This window comes from Nanorana parkeri, unplaced genomic scaffold (assembly GCF_000935625.1).
Source record: "Nanorana parkeri isolate BGI_ZX_2015 unplaced genomic scaffold, ASM93562v1 scaffold1786, whole genome shotgun sequence".
Lineage (NCBI taxonomy): Eukaryota > Metazoa > Chordata > Amphibia > Anura > Dicroglossidae > Nanorana > Nanorana parkeri.
In genome coordinates this window covers 158,206-178,882 of record NW_017308054.1, presented here as the reverse complement: position 1 = coordinate 178,882, position 20,677 = coordinate 158,206, and the positions used below count along the sequence as shown (strand labels likewise).

The window sequence follows — 20,677 nt, the reverse complement described above, 5'->3', positions numbered from 1 at the left end:
GGGGACGACCGGGCGGTGTGGGGGGGGCTCCGGCCTATAGCTGTGTAAGGGGCCCCGACATTTCTGAAGGCTGCCCTGCATATGTGGCATCCCCTACTCAGAAAAAGTAGCAGAATGTGTTTTGGGGTTTAATGCTAAGGATGTCTATGCTGTGTGTTAGATATATCTTCTGAATTGACATCTTATTTTTTTTTCTTTTTCAGTTTCTAAAAACATGTGGCAAAAAAATGATATCTTAAAAAAATTAATGATGCCTCTTATTAAATACCTAGGGGTGTCTGCTTTCCAAAATGGGGTCATTTGTGTGGTTTTCTACTGTCCTGGCACTTCAGGGCCTCCAAAAATGCAATAGGTAGTCAGGGAATCAGATGCATAATTTATGCCCTTCTAAGCCTCAAGGTGCTCCTTGGATTTTGAGCCAATGTGGCTAAGCTGCTAAAAAGTCTCACATGCGTGGTATCCTCATACTCAGGAGCAGTAGCAGAACGTGTTTTTGGGTGTAACTCTAAGGATGCCCATGCTGTGTGCTAGACATATCTTATTCATTGACAAGTTTGTGTAGAAAAAATACAGAATCCATGGAGTACCTTAAGTCTTTCAAAACCATAAATAATGCATATGATTCCCTGACTACATTTGTGGAGGCCCTAAAGTGCCAGGACAGTAGAAACTCCCACAAAATGACCCCATTTTGGAAAGCAGACACCCCAAGGTATTTAATAAGAGGCATGGTGATTTTTTTGATGACTTCAGTTTTTATTCCTTATTTTTTAAATAATTGTAAATTGTGGCAAAAAATGTAATCATAAAACTCACCATGCCTCCTATTAAATACCTGGAAGTGTCTACTTTCCAAAATAGGGTCATTTTGTGGGTGTTTCTACAGTCCTGGCATTTTATGGCCTCAAGAAATGCATTAAGCAGTCAGGGCACCAGAATTGATACATTTCAAATATATATACTGTAGCCTGTGGACTGTTCAACTTTCACACACAGTACTTAATATACACTTATTTGTTGTTTGTTTTTACCAAAGACATATAGCAGATTGAGTTTTGGCCTAAATTTATGAAGAAAGATTATTTATGTGCAATGTTTCATCACTACATCATAGGGAAAAGTTTTTTTTTCAAAATTTTCTGTAATTTTTCCTTTATACAGTAAAAAATAAAAAACCCGGTGGTGGTTAACCACTTGCCGTCCACGCGTAGTAAAAAAACGGATGGACGTAAAATTCATTTCAGTACAGCGCTGCATGACGGAATAAATGTCAGTCAAAGTAACGCAGCGCTGAATACTGAAAAATGGCCTGGATGGGAAGGGGGTTTAACACCGCGGATGTCAACTGGTTAAATACCACCAAACGAAAGCTCTAGCTTTCCACAAAAAATGTTATAAAATTAATTTTGGTACGGCGTTGCATAGTTGAATAATTGTCAAAGTACAAAAGCGCTGAATACTGAAAAATGGCCTGGCCAGGAAGGGGGTTTAACACCCTGGTCTTCAAGTGGTTAAAATGATACAAAGAATCCAGGCTGCTGCAGCAACTGGGTTTTGGTATAACAGCTTCAGGACAGGATGTTTTTTTAACAATGGGCGGTCCTGAAGTGGTTAAAGTGTAAAGAGACAAATTTTGTTTATATTTAATTAGAGCCAAGAAAGTACATAACTTGTCAGGTAAATTTTTGTTGTGTTACTTTAGAGTGATTTTCCTTAATTTCCTCTCTTTGAAATACAACAGGAAGTAAGGGAAATTTAACATTTTCAACTGAGCAGGTGCCCCAATTAAGGATTTACTCTACCCTCTCGTTCTAGTGACACTTATAAAATTGTAGGTTTTTGAACACTTCCTGTTTTCCCAACATATTCTAACAATAGTCACCTGGACAAATATAGAGAAACAAATCTACTCATCGGGTACATAATGAAAACTTTGCAGGGGGTTCTGGTCATTCCCGATTTATCCAAAGCAAAAAAAAAATGTTTTGGCTGTACACATTTTCTGAATAAAGGCCAAGATATTGTGTGTTTGTGGAAATTAGAACACTTGTGGTAAAAGAGCACAATTAATCCAGTGCCATTGGTCAATACAAAAAGTAGTTTTTAAAATTTTCTGGAAACCACAGGCTTTTACTGTTTTACTGGTGCTGTGTGACAAAGCAGGTCTGAACTGAAAACCAGCAGCCATTGGGACACTGCAAAACAATTCAAATTAACTTCACTCTGTCTGCCCAGAAAATTTTGTTAGCTACTCTTAGGGTTGGAAGAAAATTATGAGAAAAGGGCTGAGATTTAGAGAATCAACATACTGACATGGAGTACTTATGTTACACTGGAAGGTTACACTGGAAGGTTTCTTACCATAGTTTTGGTGTCAGCATAACCATGTTTTTGAGCCAAATTCCACAGATTTGCAGCCAGCTGATTCAGTTTGTTGTTCCTTAGATCCCCATGAGCAAGAATACTGTTAAAGAATAGCAGAGCAAGGGTACTCTGACGCTTCAGAGTCTATAAATAAAAGAAAACATCAGATAATAGTATATTACATTACCATCAAATTTTTCTCCAACTTTTTCATAAATAATTATTTTTATGTCCAGTAAATAAAGATATTTATAGGGGCCGACCATGAACGGCTGAGGACGTGCTGCTGAGAGCTCTGCTGATCCGGGCTGCCTTACAGCCTGATTAATCAGCACCATTATCTTCCCCCACTCTATGTCCGGCACCCAGACCTCCCCTACAGCCCCCTCCACCTCCTGGTTTCAGGGATATTTCATCCTACTTTCGGCGCCGCAACGGACTATCATGGCGCCGAAACTCCAGCAGAAGGCCGCAGCCACGCCCTCGCAAGGCCTCGAATCCATGGCACGGCCCGCGGGACTGAGAGCGCTGGATCCCCGGCCTCCCCAGAGCCCACAGTACTGCTGCCTGCATCTCCTGAGGCACTGGATCCTCCGACACCGGGGACTCACACTGCACTCACACGGACCTTTCAGCTGCAGGGGAGGTACGTGATCTGCTTACAGCCTTGCGGGCTGATTTTGACACGGGCTATGCGCTTGGAGGGCGCTCTGAGGGGTGAGGTGCAGGACACTAACATAACTGCCCTATCGACCTCAGTGACTTTAGATGATACCCGCATTGAGGCACTGGAGCCAGCCCAGGGGTCTCACCATGCCCATCTCCAGCAACTACAACTCAGGGTGGAAGACAGTGAAAACCGCAGTTGCCACAACAATATACGCTTGTGGGGAATCCCAGAGGCGACAGAGGGTCCTGACCTGCAGGCCACGGTCACTGCCATCCTTAACGTGGCCCTGGGAAAACCCCCCACTGCCTCCATAGAGCTGGACAGGGTCTACTGCGTGTCCGAAGCCGCGCAAGGACCCACGAACCGTACCAGGGATGTGCTCTGCCGAGTGCACTTCTATGCCATTAAGGAAGAAATCCTCCGCGCTGCCTGGAGACGGGTCCTATTGACTTTCATACAGACTTCCATACAGCTTCTACCCGACCTCTCCCGCCTGACCTTAGCAATGTGCAGATCGGTGAGACCACTGTTGGAGGTCATCCATCAGATGAGAGCCGCTGGGGCCACTCTTTCAGCATCCTGATACGCAAGGGCTCCGACTCGTTTCATCTGCGCACTCCAACTCAGCTACCCAAGCTCTTTGGATTCCTGGAGTCGGATCCGGTCCAAGTCCCGAACTGGCTGGACCTTCCCTTTGCTGGGGAGGACTCCCGATCCCATGTGGTCCTGCCTCAACGCAGTAGAAGGACCCACTCACGTTCATCTCGCAGGGGCCAGGGTCTTCCAAGACCGGCCAACCCGTCTGCAAATGAGTGCTGACTTTTTGTTCCCTGACCGCTAGTCCACAAATTGTTCTGTCCTACTGCATTGTGCCTGTATGTCTACTACATTGCCCGGATCCTTTGTTGTATTTTCCAGTTATGCCTAAACCCTTTTTTTCCTAGGCCTTCCCGCGGTGTGGCTGCACGGGGGTGATCCATGCAGTGGGCCGGTTCCCCTTGGCCTCTTCTCTGCCCTTTGGGGCTGGGAGGGGGTTGGGGGGACTGGTTGACTCTGAGGTTTGCCGGGTACCCTAGTGCTTCGCAACAGAGGATGATGTTTCGTGGCTTGCCCCCTGACCCAGCGGCACCCTCGGGGGCCGTCCGCTATCTCATGGGACACCTTTTTATGTGTTTATGGTTATGCAATGCATTTGGGGCTGTTTTTCCTTTTTTATGTTTCTTTCAATACTTTGTGGAAGTAATGTACTCACTGTCCTGCGGTTTCTGATGTTCTTGTTCTTCGCAGCTGTGTGGCGGGGGTTGTCGCAGGTGATGCAGCTTCTGGTCCCCCTGCCTCGGAGCCAGAAGTTACACTTAAGCTGGATTTGTTGCGGCACCTGATCATATTGGGTGTTGAAATGTGTTGCTGTTAAATATGTTATTTTTATACTGGGGTCCCGGTAGGCACCTCGTTCCTTCATTTTCGACCACCTCTCCCCACATAGGTGTTACGTCTCCCATTGGAGACTGTTGTAAACTAGCATTTGCTAGAATTTTGTTATTTGAGTAGCGGTGAAAGCCGCCCTTTTGGTTTTCTTTTTTTTGTCCGTCTTACTCTGTGACTTTTCTACCTCTTCTCTTAGTCTCATCCCTCTCTTCCTCTTTTCCGCCTGCTATTCTCCCTCCTTCTTTCCACTCCCCTGCACCCTCTGGTCTACTCTCCAGGACTTCTGTCCTTTCTACTGAACCTGAGCCTTCGCTGGTCGTTCTCACTCCTTCCTCCTCCCCAATCCCTGCCATGGCCCCACCTGTAGCTGCCCCCGCGGAGCTCCGCCTCTGCACCTTCAATGTCAGGGGCCTTAATGTCCTGTCCAAACGGGGACAGATTTTGTACCACATGCACAACTGCACATTGTCCTACTCCCGGAAATGCATTTCCAGACTGACCATGCACCCTCCTGTGCCAACAGATATTTCACCTCCTGGTACCATAGCACCAACGCTATTTATTAGTCGCAGGGGTCTCCATTGCAATGAGAAGAAGGAGCTCCTGAAGGAGCTGGAGGGCTTTGCAGAGGGCATGGTGTTACTGGGTGGGTATTTCAACCTTGCCTTCGAGCCCGCTCTGGACTCATCCATGGGTCGCTCAGCCCTCTCATGGCGTTAAGAAACAACTCCCCCGCCTCCACCTGGTTGATACTTGGAGGGTTCATCACCCCCAAACGCGGAACTATACCCACTTCTCCGCACCCCACCGCTCCTATAGTAGAATAAACTACTTCTATATCTCCCACCCCATGCTGGATTGGTGCCCCCTTCTGTGACATTGGCCCCCCTCCGATGACATTTTAGGGACAGTGTGACTGCGACCATGCCTCAGTCACACTGTCCCTACAGGTCCCTCAGGCCCCCACCCAGGAATGGAATGAATCCTTGCTCTCCGACCCAAGCTGTGCCTCTGCACTACAAGGGGGAATTACCCATTTTCTTGAGGTGCACACCTCTGACCCCACTCTTCTTCATCTTCAGTGGGAAGCGCTGAAAGCAGTTCTGGGGGGCATACTGATCCAGCAGGGCTCCAGACTGAAGAGGGAACGGGCTAAACGAATCCGGGACGCCATTCAGACCCTTGTAGACCTGGAGACTCAGCATAAGAGCTCGCCTTCGTCGGAGCTCCTGCTGCGCACTTCTCAAGCTAGACTAAAGTTGTTGGGCCTTCTAGACTTGTCGACACGATCCTATCAGGCTAAACTGGCAACCAGGGCGTACGAGACTCGCAATAAATGTGGGAAAGCATTAGCTAGGACGTTACACCCGAGGGCAACACATCCTTATATCCCTCATATTCGCTCACTGACAGAGAATCTTCTGACCTCTCCCTCAGAGATCCGCTGTGTTTTTGCAGAGTTCTACACCTCACTTTACAGGGTATCTGGGGGCTTTTAAAGCGTTGTCTATGGACTTTTGGGGTACTGCATTTTGTCGCCTTTTCACGGACGCACACAATTTTTAACCTGAGCATGTAACCTCATCTTTTATATTTTATTAAACAAATGGGTATTTTATTGTGTTTTGGGGCATTTAAGTGTATTTTTCACTAAATTTTGGGGTTTGATAAGGAGTTAGGGTCTTGGCTTTCAGAAAATATATAATGTTTGGAGGTTTTAAGTAATTTTCAGACCTAAAATGTGGAATATAACATGGGTGCAAAAAATGGGGGGGAAAAAGGCCTCAGTCATGAAGGGGTTAAAGAGGTATATTTGTCCAATATGCCTAACAAGAAGAAAAGAGGTGTAATTTTGGCAATACGAAATACAGTGAGGAGATTTTATTAAAACTGGAGCAGACAAAATCTGGAGCAGCTGTGCATGACAACCAATCAGCTTCTTTCTCTCATTTTCAAATCTTCACTGAACAAACTGAAGAGAGAAGCTGATTGGTTGCCATGGGCAACTGCTCCAGATTTTGTCTGCTCCAGTCTTGATAAATTCCCCCCATTATCTTTTTTTCCCAAAGAAGTGATTCTAAACAGTATGGGCAGAAATATTATAATAGTTGGCTTATTTGACATGCATCAGGTGCGCCTACGTGCGCAAATGATTACGCCCATTGCGCCACACATGTTACATATCAACCGTGGACAAGTGCGAGCGGTAATTCTAAGGCCATCAATCACTGTTAACACTAAACTGATGAGCGGTAAAAGCTTTTAACCCCTTCATGACTGAGGCCCTTTTTTCATTTTTTGCACCCATGTTATATTCCACATTTTAGGCCTGAAAATGACGTAAAACCCCCCGACATTTTCTGAATGCCAAGACCCTATAGAATAAAATGGTGGTAGTTGAAAATTTTTATGTTGCGCAATATTAGCGCAACTCCTTATTAAACCCCAAAATTTAGTGACAAATTTAGTTAAATGCCCCAAAACACAACAAATTACCCATTTTTTTAATGAAATATAAAAGATGAGGTTACAACGAGTAAAACGATACCCAACATGCCCAGTTTACAGATTGCGTGCGACCGTGAAACGGCGAAAAACTGCAGTACCCCAAAAAGTCAATAAAAGACACTTTAAAAGCCCCCACAGGTCATCAATTTAGAGATACCCCAAAATACTGGCCCTAGAATTATTGCTCTCACTCCGGCGTGCGCGGCGATACCCAACATGTGTAGCGCGTTCGTCGTTTTCATGCGTAGGCGCACCCGACGCGTGTTTACGTGGCGACGCGCGTGCTCGCGGGGGCGGGGTACTTTTAAATTTTTTTTTTATTATTATTAGATTTATTTTATTTCATTTTAATTTTAAAAACTGTTTTTTTTTTTTTTTTTACTTTACTTTGACTGCTATCACATGGGGGGGCTTGCAAGCCCCCCCATGTAATAGCAGATGGTGGTGACAGGTCCTCTTTAAGGTGATGCTGGGGGTCCAAAAGACCCTCAGTGTCACCTTTACACTGGAAATAAGCTATTGAAGTGCAGATCGCACTTCAATAGCTTATAGCTGGGCTGCAGGAGCCCAGAACTGACAGCCCAGGGACCGGAAGTGATGCAATCTGCATCGCTCCCGGTCCCATAGAACGGGGAGGGGATCGATGAACGGAAGTTCGTCGACCTCCTCCCCAGCTCCCCGCGGACACAAAGATCGCCGGTCCCGGGCCCGTAGGAGGGGCAACGGAGCCCGGGAAGCACGGCGGGGGTGTCCGGCGGGGGGGGCGGCCCCTTCTTCGGGACGCAGAAGCGATCTGGCGACAGGTAAGTCGCCAGGATCGCTTCTGTTGTAAAGCCGACAGTCGGCTCTACAAGTTTAAACAGCCTCCCGGCGGCAAAAGTCGCCGGGAGTCTGTTTAAACAGCCCCGATGCTGGCGACGTACACTGTACGTCGTCAGTCACGAAGGGGTTAAAGCATACCCTATGGCCAATATTGGGTATGGTAAATTTTGGCGATTTCGTGGGCATGCACAATTTTAAAGCTTGACATGTTCGGTCTATTTAAAGACATGCAACCCCCTGAGGACGTCGACTGTGACGAAACGCGTCGGGGCGGGCCTATTCCATGTGATACCACACTGGCAGACGCTGGATTTGGTGCTGTGTTTGACCGGCCGGTTTTTGCTGTTTTAAACTGTGAGTTTTCTATGTTTTTTTAAACAAACGTATATACTTGCCACACCATGAGGAGTTTTTCTTTTATGATCCCACAAATGCTTGAGTGACGGAATACTGCCGGATAGAATACCTTGAATGTGGACGCATAGAATCATCTACACTGTCTATTTTCCACAAACAGTGGGGTGAGTGCGCACCCCAGAGGGGGATTCGTGGACACTTGCACAGTGGTGTTGAAATATTTCTGTCTGGGCTTCATTTTTTTCTACTTTGGATTTTCCACATTATCATCACAATTGAACTTTATTTTGATGAACTTTATTTTGATGAACTTTATTTTGATGAACTTTATTTTGATGAATTATCACTGACTATTGTATAGGATTTGATCAAGTTGGCTGTTATATAGCTACACAGCGGATTTTATGAGGCACTTGTTTCCTTTTAATAATTAAGGATATTGCTATGTGAAGACACTAGGATCACCTAATATTGTTTGTATTTTTATTTGTTTAAACACAATTTTTTCATATTTATATATCCCTGAAAAAGGGATTACACTTTACCCATTGTAGGGATTTTAGCACGTTAATAGATGTGTAACACGTAAAACACCTACAGCGCTGCACACTCATTATTTCATTGTATTTAAAGACATGACCCCTTCTTTTATATTTTACCAAAAAATTGGGTAATAATAAATGTTTTATAACATGAAGCAGGGAAAACATTTTTCCCCAAAAATGTTCAGTTATTTTTTTCGTTATAAAGTATAAAATAAAAAACCCAGTAGTGACTAAATACCACCAAAAGAAAGCTCTATGTGTCCCCCCCCAAAATACATCAAATTAATTTCAGTACAGTGTTGCATGAATGAATAAATGTCAGTCAAAGCACCGCAGTGCTGAATACTGAAAAATGGCCTGGGCAGGAAGGGGGGTTTAACACCCCGGTCATCAAGTAGTTATAAGAAAATCATCTCGGAATAGGCTAATACTGCTTAAAGTGGACATTTACCCCTTTTTCGCTAAAAATTATATCAGCATGCAGCTCTGCATGCTGATATGAAATCATCTTACATTCATTAAACATATTTTCATTTTCATTACAATTTCTTGTTTTCTACTTCCTGCCTAAGTGTTGCATCCTGGGAGGGTTACATCAGCAGTGCATTACTGGGAAATCTCATCTGTAATTGAGATCCCTGAGGTGATGTGCATGGTCACATGTGCCAGAGTTCCATGAAGTAAAGGGAGAGCTGCCCTTTGTACAAATGGCCACTGTGAGAAAAATGGTGAGGAAAAATAAGGTATGCAAAAAACATAAAAAGCCAGCAATTATCTGTAAGTATCTGTTTGTAGATAGTCATTTCTAAACATTTCTAAAGGTGCCTTTGTTGTTATTTTGAAGATATGTGTAAAGTTCCTCTTTAAGCCCCTCAAACCGATACCGTTACCATTACCATTTACAGGTACATCAACATAGGTAAGAGACTGACTTGATATGCTTCATAAAAAAAGGGTCTGATATGAATTGGGGAGGGGTCTCCACGCTGTTTTAAATTTTTTTTTAATGTTGAACAACAAAAATTCATTCCGAATGACATTCAGAGAAAAAATTCACATGCATCTGGAACTTTGTTATCGGAAAATTTGGATACGTTCGGATTTGTTATTTCTTTCATTTGGAAATTCAGATGCATCCGAATGTCTGAATTTTAATTTGGAACTAACGGAATTGCACAGGTCTAATCTACAGTTGAAACCCAACATCCAGAAAGAAACTTATAAATATGGCAGGGATTTTTGTCTTACCTGAAAAATTCATTTTTTGGAGTACATCACAGGGCACAGGGAGTTAAATTCATCAACAGATGGGTTATACAGTTACTTTGGGTTGACTGGACACTGGCAAACCAATCAAAGCTATAGGACAGCCCTGTAAACCCTCTCCCACTACCAGTCTGCTTCGGTTTTGTAACAAGCAGGACAAGGTGGATCACAGAAACCAGAGGGGAGGGTTCTGGTTCCAGTAATATATTCCAAGAAGCAGATTTTACAGGTAAGACAAAAATACAGTTTTCTTGATCGTACATCACAGGACACAGGGAGTTACATTTTTCAATGGATGGGATGTCCAACAGAGGGGCAGGCAACACAGCTAACCATGGTTTACAGACCTGTAAAGACAAGTAACCCAAACAGTAAAACACAATCAGTAGGCCATCTGAAGAACTTTGTGGCCAAAGCTAGCATGTGCAGGGGCCTGAACTTCCACCTGGCAGCCTTGCAGATTTTGAAAACCTAAGCCTGATGCTGAAATGCCCAAGCAGTGCTAATGCTCTTAAGTAGAGTGAGCCCTAACTAGAAAGGAGGGAACGTTACCCTTCAAATTGGTCTGAGTGATAGTTCAACAAATCGACCTAGCGACAGTGGAACGTGAAGCTGGCTGCTCTATACGAGGATCCTCAGAATTGATAAGGAGGGAGTCAGACTTGTGAGTGAAAGCAGCAGCAGTGAGGTAAATCTGAACAGCTTAAACCATGTCCAAACAGTGGAGATTTCTTTAGGAGGCTTTGGTGCAGGGCAAAAGGATGGCAAAACAATATCCTGGTTAAGGTGGAAGGAAGAGAGCACCTTAGGAAGAAAGAAGATCTTGGGTCTAAAAACTACCTTATCCTTGTGGATAACCAGAAACCAAGCTTTTTAGCCAAGCCAAGACTGCCAACCGAGAAACACACCTAGCAGAAGCAATGGTGACAAGAAAGGACACATTTTGAGTGGATTGGGATCAGAGGAACATCGCTAAGAGGTTCAACAGCCGCGCCATTAAAGCCAGTGACCAAGAAGCAAGGTGGAATATGGACTTTGAGAGAATTGCTCTGGATTATCTGGAAGTGCCCACCGAGAGTATGCCTACGTCCACATACCAGTCCCCTGGGCCAGTTGGGAGAAATGATGATCACTGTAATGACATGTATATTGATCCTGCAAAGGAGGTGAGGCGAGGGACCATCATCTAGACCTTGATGAAGAAGTCTGCTTGCCCATTTTCCCCACACGGCATGTGCACGGCAGACAGGGTTTGTCTTAAGTCAGGATCACGTCCCTTTGAGCTGCACAAGTTCTGGTGCCTCAATTTTGCTTTATTTAAGGCATGTCTTTGCCTGACTGAATCCTGTGCAGGTGGTCCTGTAACTGGGGAGTCCAGTGTGGGAGGACTGTGAGGCAGGGAGAGAAAGGGAAAAGCAGCATAGCATAGGGGTAGAAGATGCATCATTCCTAGAAGGGACAGAACCTGCCCTAGAACCTATTTTAGTCTGTGAGAACCGAAAGCCTGATGTTCACGCCTCCCCGTGCCTCTGATCCACCATTGCCAGAGTGGGAGAGATCCCAATACTCACAATAAGGAGGAAGAGGATGCCTGGTGAACCAACATCAAAGCAGCAGTAACCCAGTTGGTTGCAGAGATCTGGACTTTCCTTTAAATGCAGAATTGCAGCAGCAGTAACCCAGTGCAGCGATGGTAGAGATGGTAGAGATCAGGACTTCTTTCAGTGCAGAGTCGCAGCAGCAGGTGCATCCTGAGTGGCCGGCACAGTGTGTGCCAGAAAGTTAATGGAGGATGCATGCGCAGTAGGGGTCCCAAGAGGGAAATTGTACAGGTGCCATGTGACTTCCCAGGCTGCCACGGACCCCAAGGAAATGACGGCAAGTTACAATTTTGAGGGGAACCTCTCACCGCTGGAACCCTCATATTTCACAAGAGAAAGGAGCAAACTGGGAACCTGGTTGGGGACAAACCCTCACTTACCACCCACAGAGCAGGAGCTGACACTGCAACAGATAAATTCTGTTATCCTCTGCCCATGGTAACAGATACAAGCTCAACCCAACATCTGCCACAAGTAACAGACCTCAGTCCATTGCTGTCACAGCACAGGGAAATCTATATCTTCCTGCTTCTGGTCATGTGACGATTTGTCACATGACACTGCTGCAATGGAAGTCTATCACAGACTTCCTCAGTGTGCTGTTTAGTGCAGCTGGACAGAAAGGACTGAGAAGGTTGCGAGGAAGGTAAAGAGAAAAGGGTATAGATCTGAGGTCTGAAGTGGTTAAGGTGAAAGGTAGCTGATTTGAGGTCTGAAGTGGTTAAGGGGAAAGGTAGCTGATTTAAGGTCTGAAGTGTATAGGGTAGAAAATGGTGGGGGTGGGGAACTGATCTCAGGTCCGATGTGGTTAAGGAAAAAGAGGGGCTGATCTTAGGTGAGAAGGGGCGATGATCTGAAGTCTGTTGGTACAAAGACTCCTATTGGCAAATATTTTCTCTTCCACTGACGCTGGACTTTTTCTTTCTTAAACTAATGCCAAGACATTTTATCTAACTACAGAGTATACTTTTTTCCTCCCACTAAGGCTTGGACATTTCTGCAGACCATTGGTACCAAGCATTTCTATTTCCACCGATGAATGATGTTAGGCTTTTTTCTTTCACTGTACAATGATGTCAGCCATTTTTTCACATACTGACCACCAATGCTGGGACATTTTTTTCCACTGACCAGCATTGCAAGGAGCACATTGTTACATAATTCTAACCACTAACTCTGTACAATGTGAGGTATGTTACATACGCCTGACCAAAATAATTATTGGCTTAACAGTTTCTAAGTAGTCCTCAACTATTGAAAGAAATTAGGTTGTTTAAAGTGACATTAAATGATGTTTTTTCCCTCCCCCAAATGTTAATGTAAGCACTTACCTTAAATTATGTATCTTAATATGATCTTCTTCTTTCCTGTCGTTTTCAGTCTTCTCTCCAGCGCTGCTGCGGGTCTCCTATCCAGCGCGGACTACTCTGTCCTTGCTGGCACTTCCTGTCCCACGGTATCTGCATGCGGGTGCACGCGTCCATAGACTTACCTTGTGTCTCTCCTCGTCTCCCGGCCGAAAATCCCAACTGTGCATGCGCCCACCCTAAGATCCTTTGCGGCCGCCCGAGATTTTTCAGATTTTCGGACGGGAGGGAAGACACAGGTAAGTATTAACCCTTTTCAAATAGTTTTTTTTTTAAACTAAATTTTTTGCATATACCTACAGCTTGCTTGCTTGCTATAGCTCCTGTGTAATAGCATAAAGTTAAGTGTAATTTTTTTTTATAAAAAAAATTATTAAAGAAATACAAATTAAAAAAATAATAAGAAATAATGAAATAAAAAAAATAAAAAGTTGATTAAAAAGTAAAAAATCATAAGAAACAATTAAAAAAATAGGAAAATGATTATAAAAAATAAACAATAACAAGATAAAAAATGTATAAAAAATGTAAAAAAGTAAACGATAAGATAAATGAAAAAAAAATTGATAAAGTTAAAAACAAAAAAAGAAATAATAAAAAAATGAAAACTAACCCTGCCGGGGGGCGTGGCCTGAACATGGAACCGAGAGGACGTGCATAAGGAGAGCTCCGTGGAGTGATGGAGTAAAATCTCAGTTGATCTGCTCATTAGACGCCATTACACCCCATGCCAAGAGGTACCAGGAAGTCGCGGACCCCCCGCGCCCCTCCACGCCCACGGGTACAGGCACGATTGGACCCCTGTCCCAGCCGGCTGGGGGAGTCAGAGCCAGGGGCCAGGCCGCGCGGTCTTCAGGCTCCGGGCCTACAGCGTGGCGAGTGGAAGCGCCGGGACAGTCACCGGCTGCGACCCAGACACACTCCCCGCCGCGGTCCCAGATGGAGCAACCACCATCCCCATCCAGCTCCTTACCGGATACGATGCTGGGGCTGGAGGTGTCGGCAGCTCAGGGGCTCCCGCAAGCGACGGGTGGATCGGACATGTCCGGCAGGCCTGACCTGTGTGCCATGCTGGCGGCGCTCCCGACCAGGGACGACATGCAGGCTATGATTGCCCAGATTGCAGCCACCCTCCACGCGGATCTGGCAGAGGTAAGGGAGGGGGTCGCCCAGCACATAGAGGCCTTAGAGACTGCAGACTCCACGATATTGGCGCGAGTCTCCCAGCTGGAGGAGGCCATGCTGACGCAGAAGGCCCTATCGATCCAACTACAGTTGAGGCTGGAGGACACTGAAAATCGTAACCACCGCAACAATTTGGGATCCCAGAAGCTACAGGGGGCCAGGACCTGAGGGCGGCTGTAACAGCAATATTCAATGGCCTACTAGGGAAGCCCCCGACAGACCTGCTGGAATTGGATCGGGTGCACAGGACTCTGGGCCCCAGAGGACCCGATGTCAACAGGCCTAGAGATGTGTTGTGCCGTGTACACTTTTTCAATGTTAAGGAGGAAATCCTCCGCAATGCGTGGCGACAGGGTACTGTGGACTTTGATGGAGCCGACGTCCAGATCCTGCCTGATGTGTGCCCGCAAACCTTGTACCGTAGGCGCCTTCTCAAACCCCTTACGGACCATCTCCAAGCGGGTGGGGTCCCTTATCGTTGGTGTTACCCATTTTCTCTGATGATCGGCAGCGGCATATCCAGTACCCCAACCTGTGTCTTTGTCGAGTCTTCCTTAGTGTTTGTCTGTGCCCGCTCCCGGGCCACCGAGAGTTCATCGCCGAGAGGGTACTACCTGAGGCCGTGCGCCTGACCAGCTGGACTGACCTGGGGAGGTCCTTGCGGGCCCACCAGAAGGATAACTACAGGAGCGGTGAGTTAAACCACACATCATGCCGATTGTCAATGTCACCTCCTTTAATGTTGGGGGGCTCCATGTCCCTGCAAAGAGATCAAATCTGCTGAACAAATTGTGGAGACAGAGGTCTCATGTAGCATTCCTACAGGAGACCCATTTCAAGGTTGAGCATATCCCCAAATTAGGGAACCACCGATATTCCACGTCTTATCATGCCCCATCCTGGGACTCTAAATCAAAAGGGGTGAGCATTATTCTAGCAAAGTCCTTGCCATGGAAACATATAGACACATATGCAGACCCGGAGGGGCGCATGTTGCTAGTTAAGGGTGACCTTCATGGCCATAGGGTGACCTTTGCCACAGTATATGCCCCGAACTCTGGACAGGTGACTTTCCTGGACTCCTTCTGGGAGCAGGTGGAGGTGTTTGCGGAGGGTCTATGGATAATAGGGGGAGATTTTAATATGGTGCTAGACCCCACGCTGGACTCCACAAGGGGAATTTTACAGATCTCACACGCCCAGCGGAAGAGAGTCAAACGGTCATTGTTTGAACTCCAACTAGTTGATCCCTGGCGCATTAACGATCCCACGGGCAGAGATTACACACATATGTCAGCCCCACACCAATCCTATTCCAGCATAGACTTCTTTTTGCTCCAACACGCAGCGCTGCCCCTTCTCTCCAGCACATCCATAGGTACCTCTGCACTATCTGACCATTCCCCAGTACACATGAGCATACTTGTGGGGGAGAGTATTCGCTCGCCGTTCACGTGGCGGCTGAACGAATCCCTATTGCAAGATGATGATATCCTGGCCGACCTTAAATCAGAGCTGGCACTCTACTTTAGGGACAATGCCTCCCCTGAGCAGGATCCGCTTACCCTATGGGAAGCCCACAAGTGTGTTATGCGTGGGTTGCTGATCAAAATAGGTGCCCAGAGGAAGAAGCAGCGGCTGCAAAGAATCGATGCCTTATATGCCCAGTTGAGAGATTTGGAGTTACGTCACAGGGCTGCCTTAGACGAGGGCACTCTGACCGCTCTGACACAGACTCGTACAGAACTTAGAGACCTCCTGCTGGAGGGGGTACGGGCCCAGTTAGGAAGAGCACGACGCACGTACTATGAATTTGGGAATAAGCCTGGGAAGCTCTTGGCACGTGCCCTGAGAGATGTCAGATCCCGTACGTACATACCATCCATTCATTCATTCACCGGAGGGTACATTAGTCTCTAGATCCAAAGACATAGCACGACAATTCCACGCGTTCTACTCTGCCCTCTATAATTTACATCGGGACGCTGGACCGTCGGGGTCCCCGGAACTGAAGCGCGCGATCCGAGCATACCTGACTAGCTTGGGCATGCCTCGCCTGCCCGAGGCGGTTGCGCTGGGTATGGAGGTCCCTATCTCGTTAGGGGAATTTGAAGCGTCCCTGAAAACTATGAAACCTGGGAAGGCACCGGGACCAGACGGGCTAACCCTATTATATTACAAATCCTTTCAGGAGATCTTAGGGTCCCACTTCTCAGAGGCCTTTAACTCACTCCTCAATGGTAACACACTCCCCCGAGATGCCCTGCGGGGCACAAATCACGGTAATTCCTAAGGCAGGGAAAGACCCCGCTCAATGTGCTAGCTACAGGCCCATTTCACTGCTGAATACTGACCTGAAGATGTTTACGCGAATACTAGCTTCCCGCATTCTCCCTTTCTTGGATGACCTTATCAGTATGGATCAGGTTGGTTTTGTACCGGGCCGAGAGGCCAGGGACAACACCATCAGAACCCTGAATGTGATACATCTAGCGCGTACACGCTCACAGCCGCTCCTCCTGCTATCGTTGGATGCGGAGAAAGCGTTTGATAGTGTGAGCTGGTCATTCTTGAGGGAGATGCTAGACTACATTGGGCTAGGGTTGGGTATGCAGCAGTGGATACGATCGCTGTACTTGAATCCTACGGCGGTAATAAGAGTTAACGAGACCCTGTCAGAGCCCATCCTGACCGACCAGCCCATGGGTTTCTGGAGCGCCCTACAGATACGGCACTTTTTGGACACGTCCCGAGCTGGGGTCCCCCCTTTAAGACCATGTACAGAATTTGAGAACATATGTGTTGGCCTTGGGGCAGCAGGGAGAGTAAATCCGGCCCTGGTTATCGAAGTACATGAAAAGGCAACAACCAGGGAGATAACCCGTACAAAGTGCTAACATGGAACAGGAGGACAGTGAACCAAAAACCAAAACCCTAAAATCAGCCCTAAAATCTGTCCAGGGATGACAATCCTCCCCGTGTACCAGAGAAAAAATAACTCCCATGAGAGAAGTTAGACCTACAGTTGGTAAGTCTCCTAGCAGGAAACTAAGAGGGAAAACAAAGAAGAGGTGGCACCCCCATTAGAGTAACTAAAGTAAGAAGGGTAGCACCAAAGTTTGCTTTACCAGCATGGAAAGCAACCGTACCATGCAAAAACAAAGGCTGGTAAAACAGCATAAGAAGAGAAGGTGCAAAGCTCCAAGCACTCAGCCGGATCGCAGAAACAGATTGACGCAACAGGTCAGAAAAATATAAAAGGCTTGTAGAATACAAAAACCAAGACTTGGCAACCCCAGGGACAAGAGGCACATGCGAGCAGGAAGGAAGAAAATCCAAATAGGGGCAAAGTCCCCCATTAGACAACTTAAAACAGGGAGATGCCCCTCCCCACATGCTATCCTTTCCTGTGCCAAGCAGGTGGACCCCCAAGAGAGAGAAAGTCCGACAGGGCCCACTTAGAGGTCTGGTCAGCCAATCGACACTTGAGTCACAGAAGGCAGCAAAGACAAACTGACAAAACAAAGTGTTTAGTTTAGGGATTCCACTGTCAGTACACAACACCCCCCCAACACCGTGTACAGACCGCAACAAAAAGAAAAACGAGCCCCCTCCAGGTACACCCATGGCCTATATGGGATGCAAATCTCCAGAAACAAGTCCAGAGACCTCTAAACCAGAACATGTGAACATTAGTGGCAGTTTAGTATTGAAATTGTCCTAGAGTTATTGATTTTGCTTAATGCGTGTGTATCTGTGGTTGCTATACTGAATTGTAGAATTGTTTGGCATAGTTATATTACGCGTATTACCGTGGAAAAGTGTGGTACTCTATAATTCTGTGCCAAAGGTATTGGGCAAAAACTCATAGAGATCGATAGCAGTATTTTTGTAGTAACCATTGCGGTGTTAATATACTTGAATAATGGAAGGAATGTTTAAAGAAGTAGCTAAAGTGGAAAACACTGCGGTCATTGTTCAATTCATGCAGGGATCTACTGATCCATGGCTGCAGGCTCAGAATTGTATAGCAAAAAGTGGAGCAAACATTATTTTTGCTGCTGGTTGGATAGCGCATAAATATCAAGAGTCTTGCAGGCTGAAGCTGAGGTTGATAAAGTGCTAAATGTGAAGCGCTAAAAGGTGATAATTAAGTAAAAATCTTTAAATCAGGTGTAATCAATATCACAACAAGTAATATAATTATAAAGTGTTATAGTGCAAAAATCAACTGAACAACAGTGTTCAAACAATAGTGATGGGCTATTAAATGGCTACTAAATGGCCTCAATGTAAACAATTAATTCACTCTTTTGTCACCCTGATGGTGATCATTTCAAAAAGTGCATAAATAATAATCAATAACTGTAAATGGCTCTTTGCCAGCCAAAACAATAGAATTTTAAATCAGTCCCAGATGGTGATCCATTTAACATAAAAGCAAGTGTAATATAAGTGATATAATTCAAAGTGAGTCCGATGAAAACTTCAAACACATGTTTCAAAATGTTGAATAAATTCTTCCCACACCACTGTGCTTCAAGTGTCCACAAATGCCCCCTCTGGGGTGCACACTCACCCCACTGCTGAGCAGTATTAACAGATCAGAGGGTCCACATCCCTGGTGTCTCTCCCGGCAATGTCCCGTCCGTCATAGGTTTATAAAATTATAAAAGAAACCTCCTCATGGTGTGGTAGGTATAAACGTTTATTGCAAACAACATAAAAGACTTAGTTAAAATCGAGAAAAACGGCCGGTAAAATGCAGCGTCTGGATCGTCTGCAACTTCCTGGTTGGACGTGGTATCAACTAGAATAGACACGCCCCAACGCGTTTCATCATGGATGACGTCCTCAGGGGGTCACAGGTCTATCCATTGATACCACTTTGGAGCTTATATAGCCAGTGTTATAATCATTACCTAAAAGCTACCACTAGATGTCCTCGTAGTACATTAATCATTTAAGAGTTATTTTAAAAGGCAAACAGATATAGCTTTCTACAGCAACTCATATTAAAACATTTACAACAACCATTTTATATGGTGAACATCATATAAAGAGACACAATGATTCATGTAAAAAGATAAAGAGATATATTAAAAAGGTATATTAAAGAAGGGGGTATATTGTTAAGCTCTATCTGTCCCCAAAAAAGGGTATAAAATTCATTTCAGTACAGCGCTGCATGACGGAATAAATGTCAGTTAAAGTACCGCAGCGCTGAATACTGAAAAATGGCCTGGATGGGAAGGGGGTTTAACACCGCGGATGTCAACTGGTTAATAATTTTGATCTATCTCTATTCTGCACTTCTGCTTGTATTTTTCCCAAATCGTTAGTACTGTACCCTTTTTCTTTAAATTTCTCTACCAAAATCCCTGATTGTTCAACAAAATCTTCCTCCTTTGTACAATTTCGTTTGATTCGGGTGAGCTGGCCTTTAGGGATTCCTTTCAGGCACATGGGGTGATGACAGCTGAAAACAGGAATATACCCGTTTCTGTCAGTTGCCTTAAAATGGGTTTTGGTAACAAAATTGTGACCCTGTATAGAGATGTCTAAATCAAGGAATTGAATGTTAGTGGTGCTGGTGGTATTGGTAAAAGAGAGATTGTATTCGTTAGAGTTAAGAGATCCCAGGTATATTTGAAGGGAATCTACATCCCCTCCCATATAACTATGATGTCATCTATATATGGTCTCCACAGTTTTATATTCTGGATCCTCTTCTCAAAAACATAGCTTTCCTCCCACTTGGACATGTATAGGTTGGCCAAACTGGGTGCGAATTTTGCGCCCATGGCCACTCCCCTTTTTTGAAGATAGCATTCACTATCGTACCAAAAGAAGTTATTTGACATGGCAAACTCCAAGCACTGTATAATAAATTATTTTTGTTCTGCTTTATATTCGTAAAAAAGGTCTAATGCCCATTTTGCCGCTTCTATACCACCAGTGTGTGGGATTGCTGTGTAAAGCGAGGCGACATCAATAGTGGCCATCAACGTATTGTTACCTACCTTCATATCATTCAGGATATTTAGGATGTCCCTACTATCCTTTAGGTAGGCTGTGGTTTCTTTCACTAGTGGTTGTAGGTGCCAGTCAATATATTCCCCTAATCTAGCAGTGAGGGAATTTATCCCACTCACAATCGGTCTACCTGGAGGGGCTTTTTGGTTTTTGTGTATTTTGGGTAAGAAATACATTATCAGGGTACGACTTGCTAAAGGTATTAGGTATTCCTTTTCTTTCTTGTTGATGAGATCCTTTTTATAAGCATTTTTTTCAAATTATTTATAGGCAAAAAGGGTGGGGTACAATGCATGGGAGCACACGCGAAGGCCACATGGTCTCGGAAAATAACAAAACAACGGACAGTGAGACTCATAATACGAACATGTGGTAATATTAGGTCCAGTAAACACATTTGTCCCCGCCTTTAAAGCAATTTTTAGGTGAATCCCATGCGGTCTGTGGTGTCCATATCCCATATTTTGACCCATTGTATTCCTCATATGGGCCCCCCCCCCAACCCGAGGATGGTGTCCAATTGTAGGT

At 45.3% G+C, this 20,677-nt stretch overlaps 1 protein-coding gene across 2 annotated transcripts in view; it reads right to left on the bottom strand.

Moving 5' to 3' along the window:
• Nucleotides 1-20,677, bottom strand: part of LOC108799684 (UPF0505 protein C16orf62 homolog) — a 220,930-nt gene that overhangs the window by 76,639 nt on the left and 123,614 nt on the right. The window contains exon 7 of one of the 2 annotated variants that reach the window (XM_018571583.1): nt 2,362-2,508. The exons of the other annotated variant lie outside the window; for it this stretch is intronic. Within the exon in view, the coding sequence (XP_018427085.1) occupies nt 2,362-2,508 (147 nt within the window). The remainder of the gene's footprint in view (nt 1-2,361; nt 2,509-20,677) is intronic. 2 annotated transcript variants of the gene reach the window in all.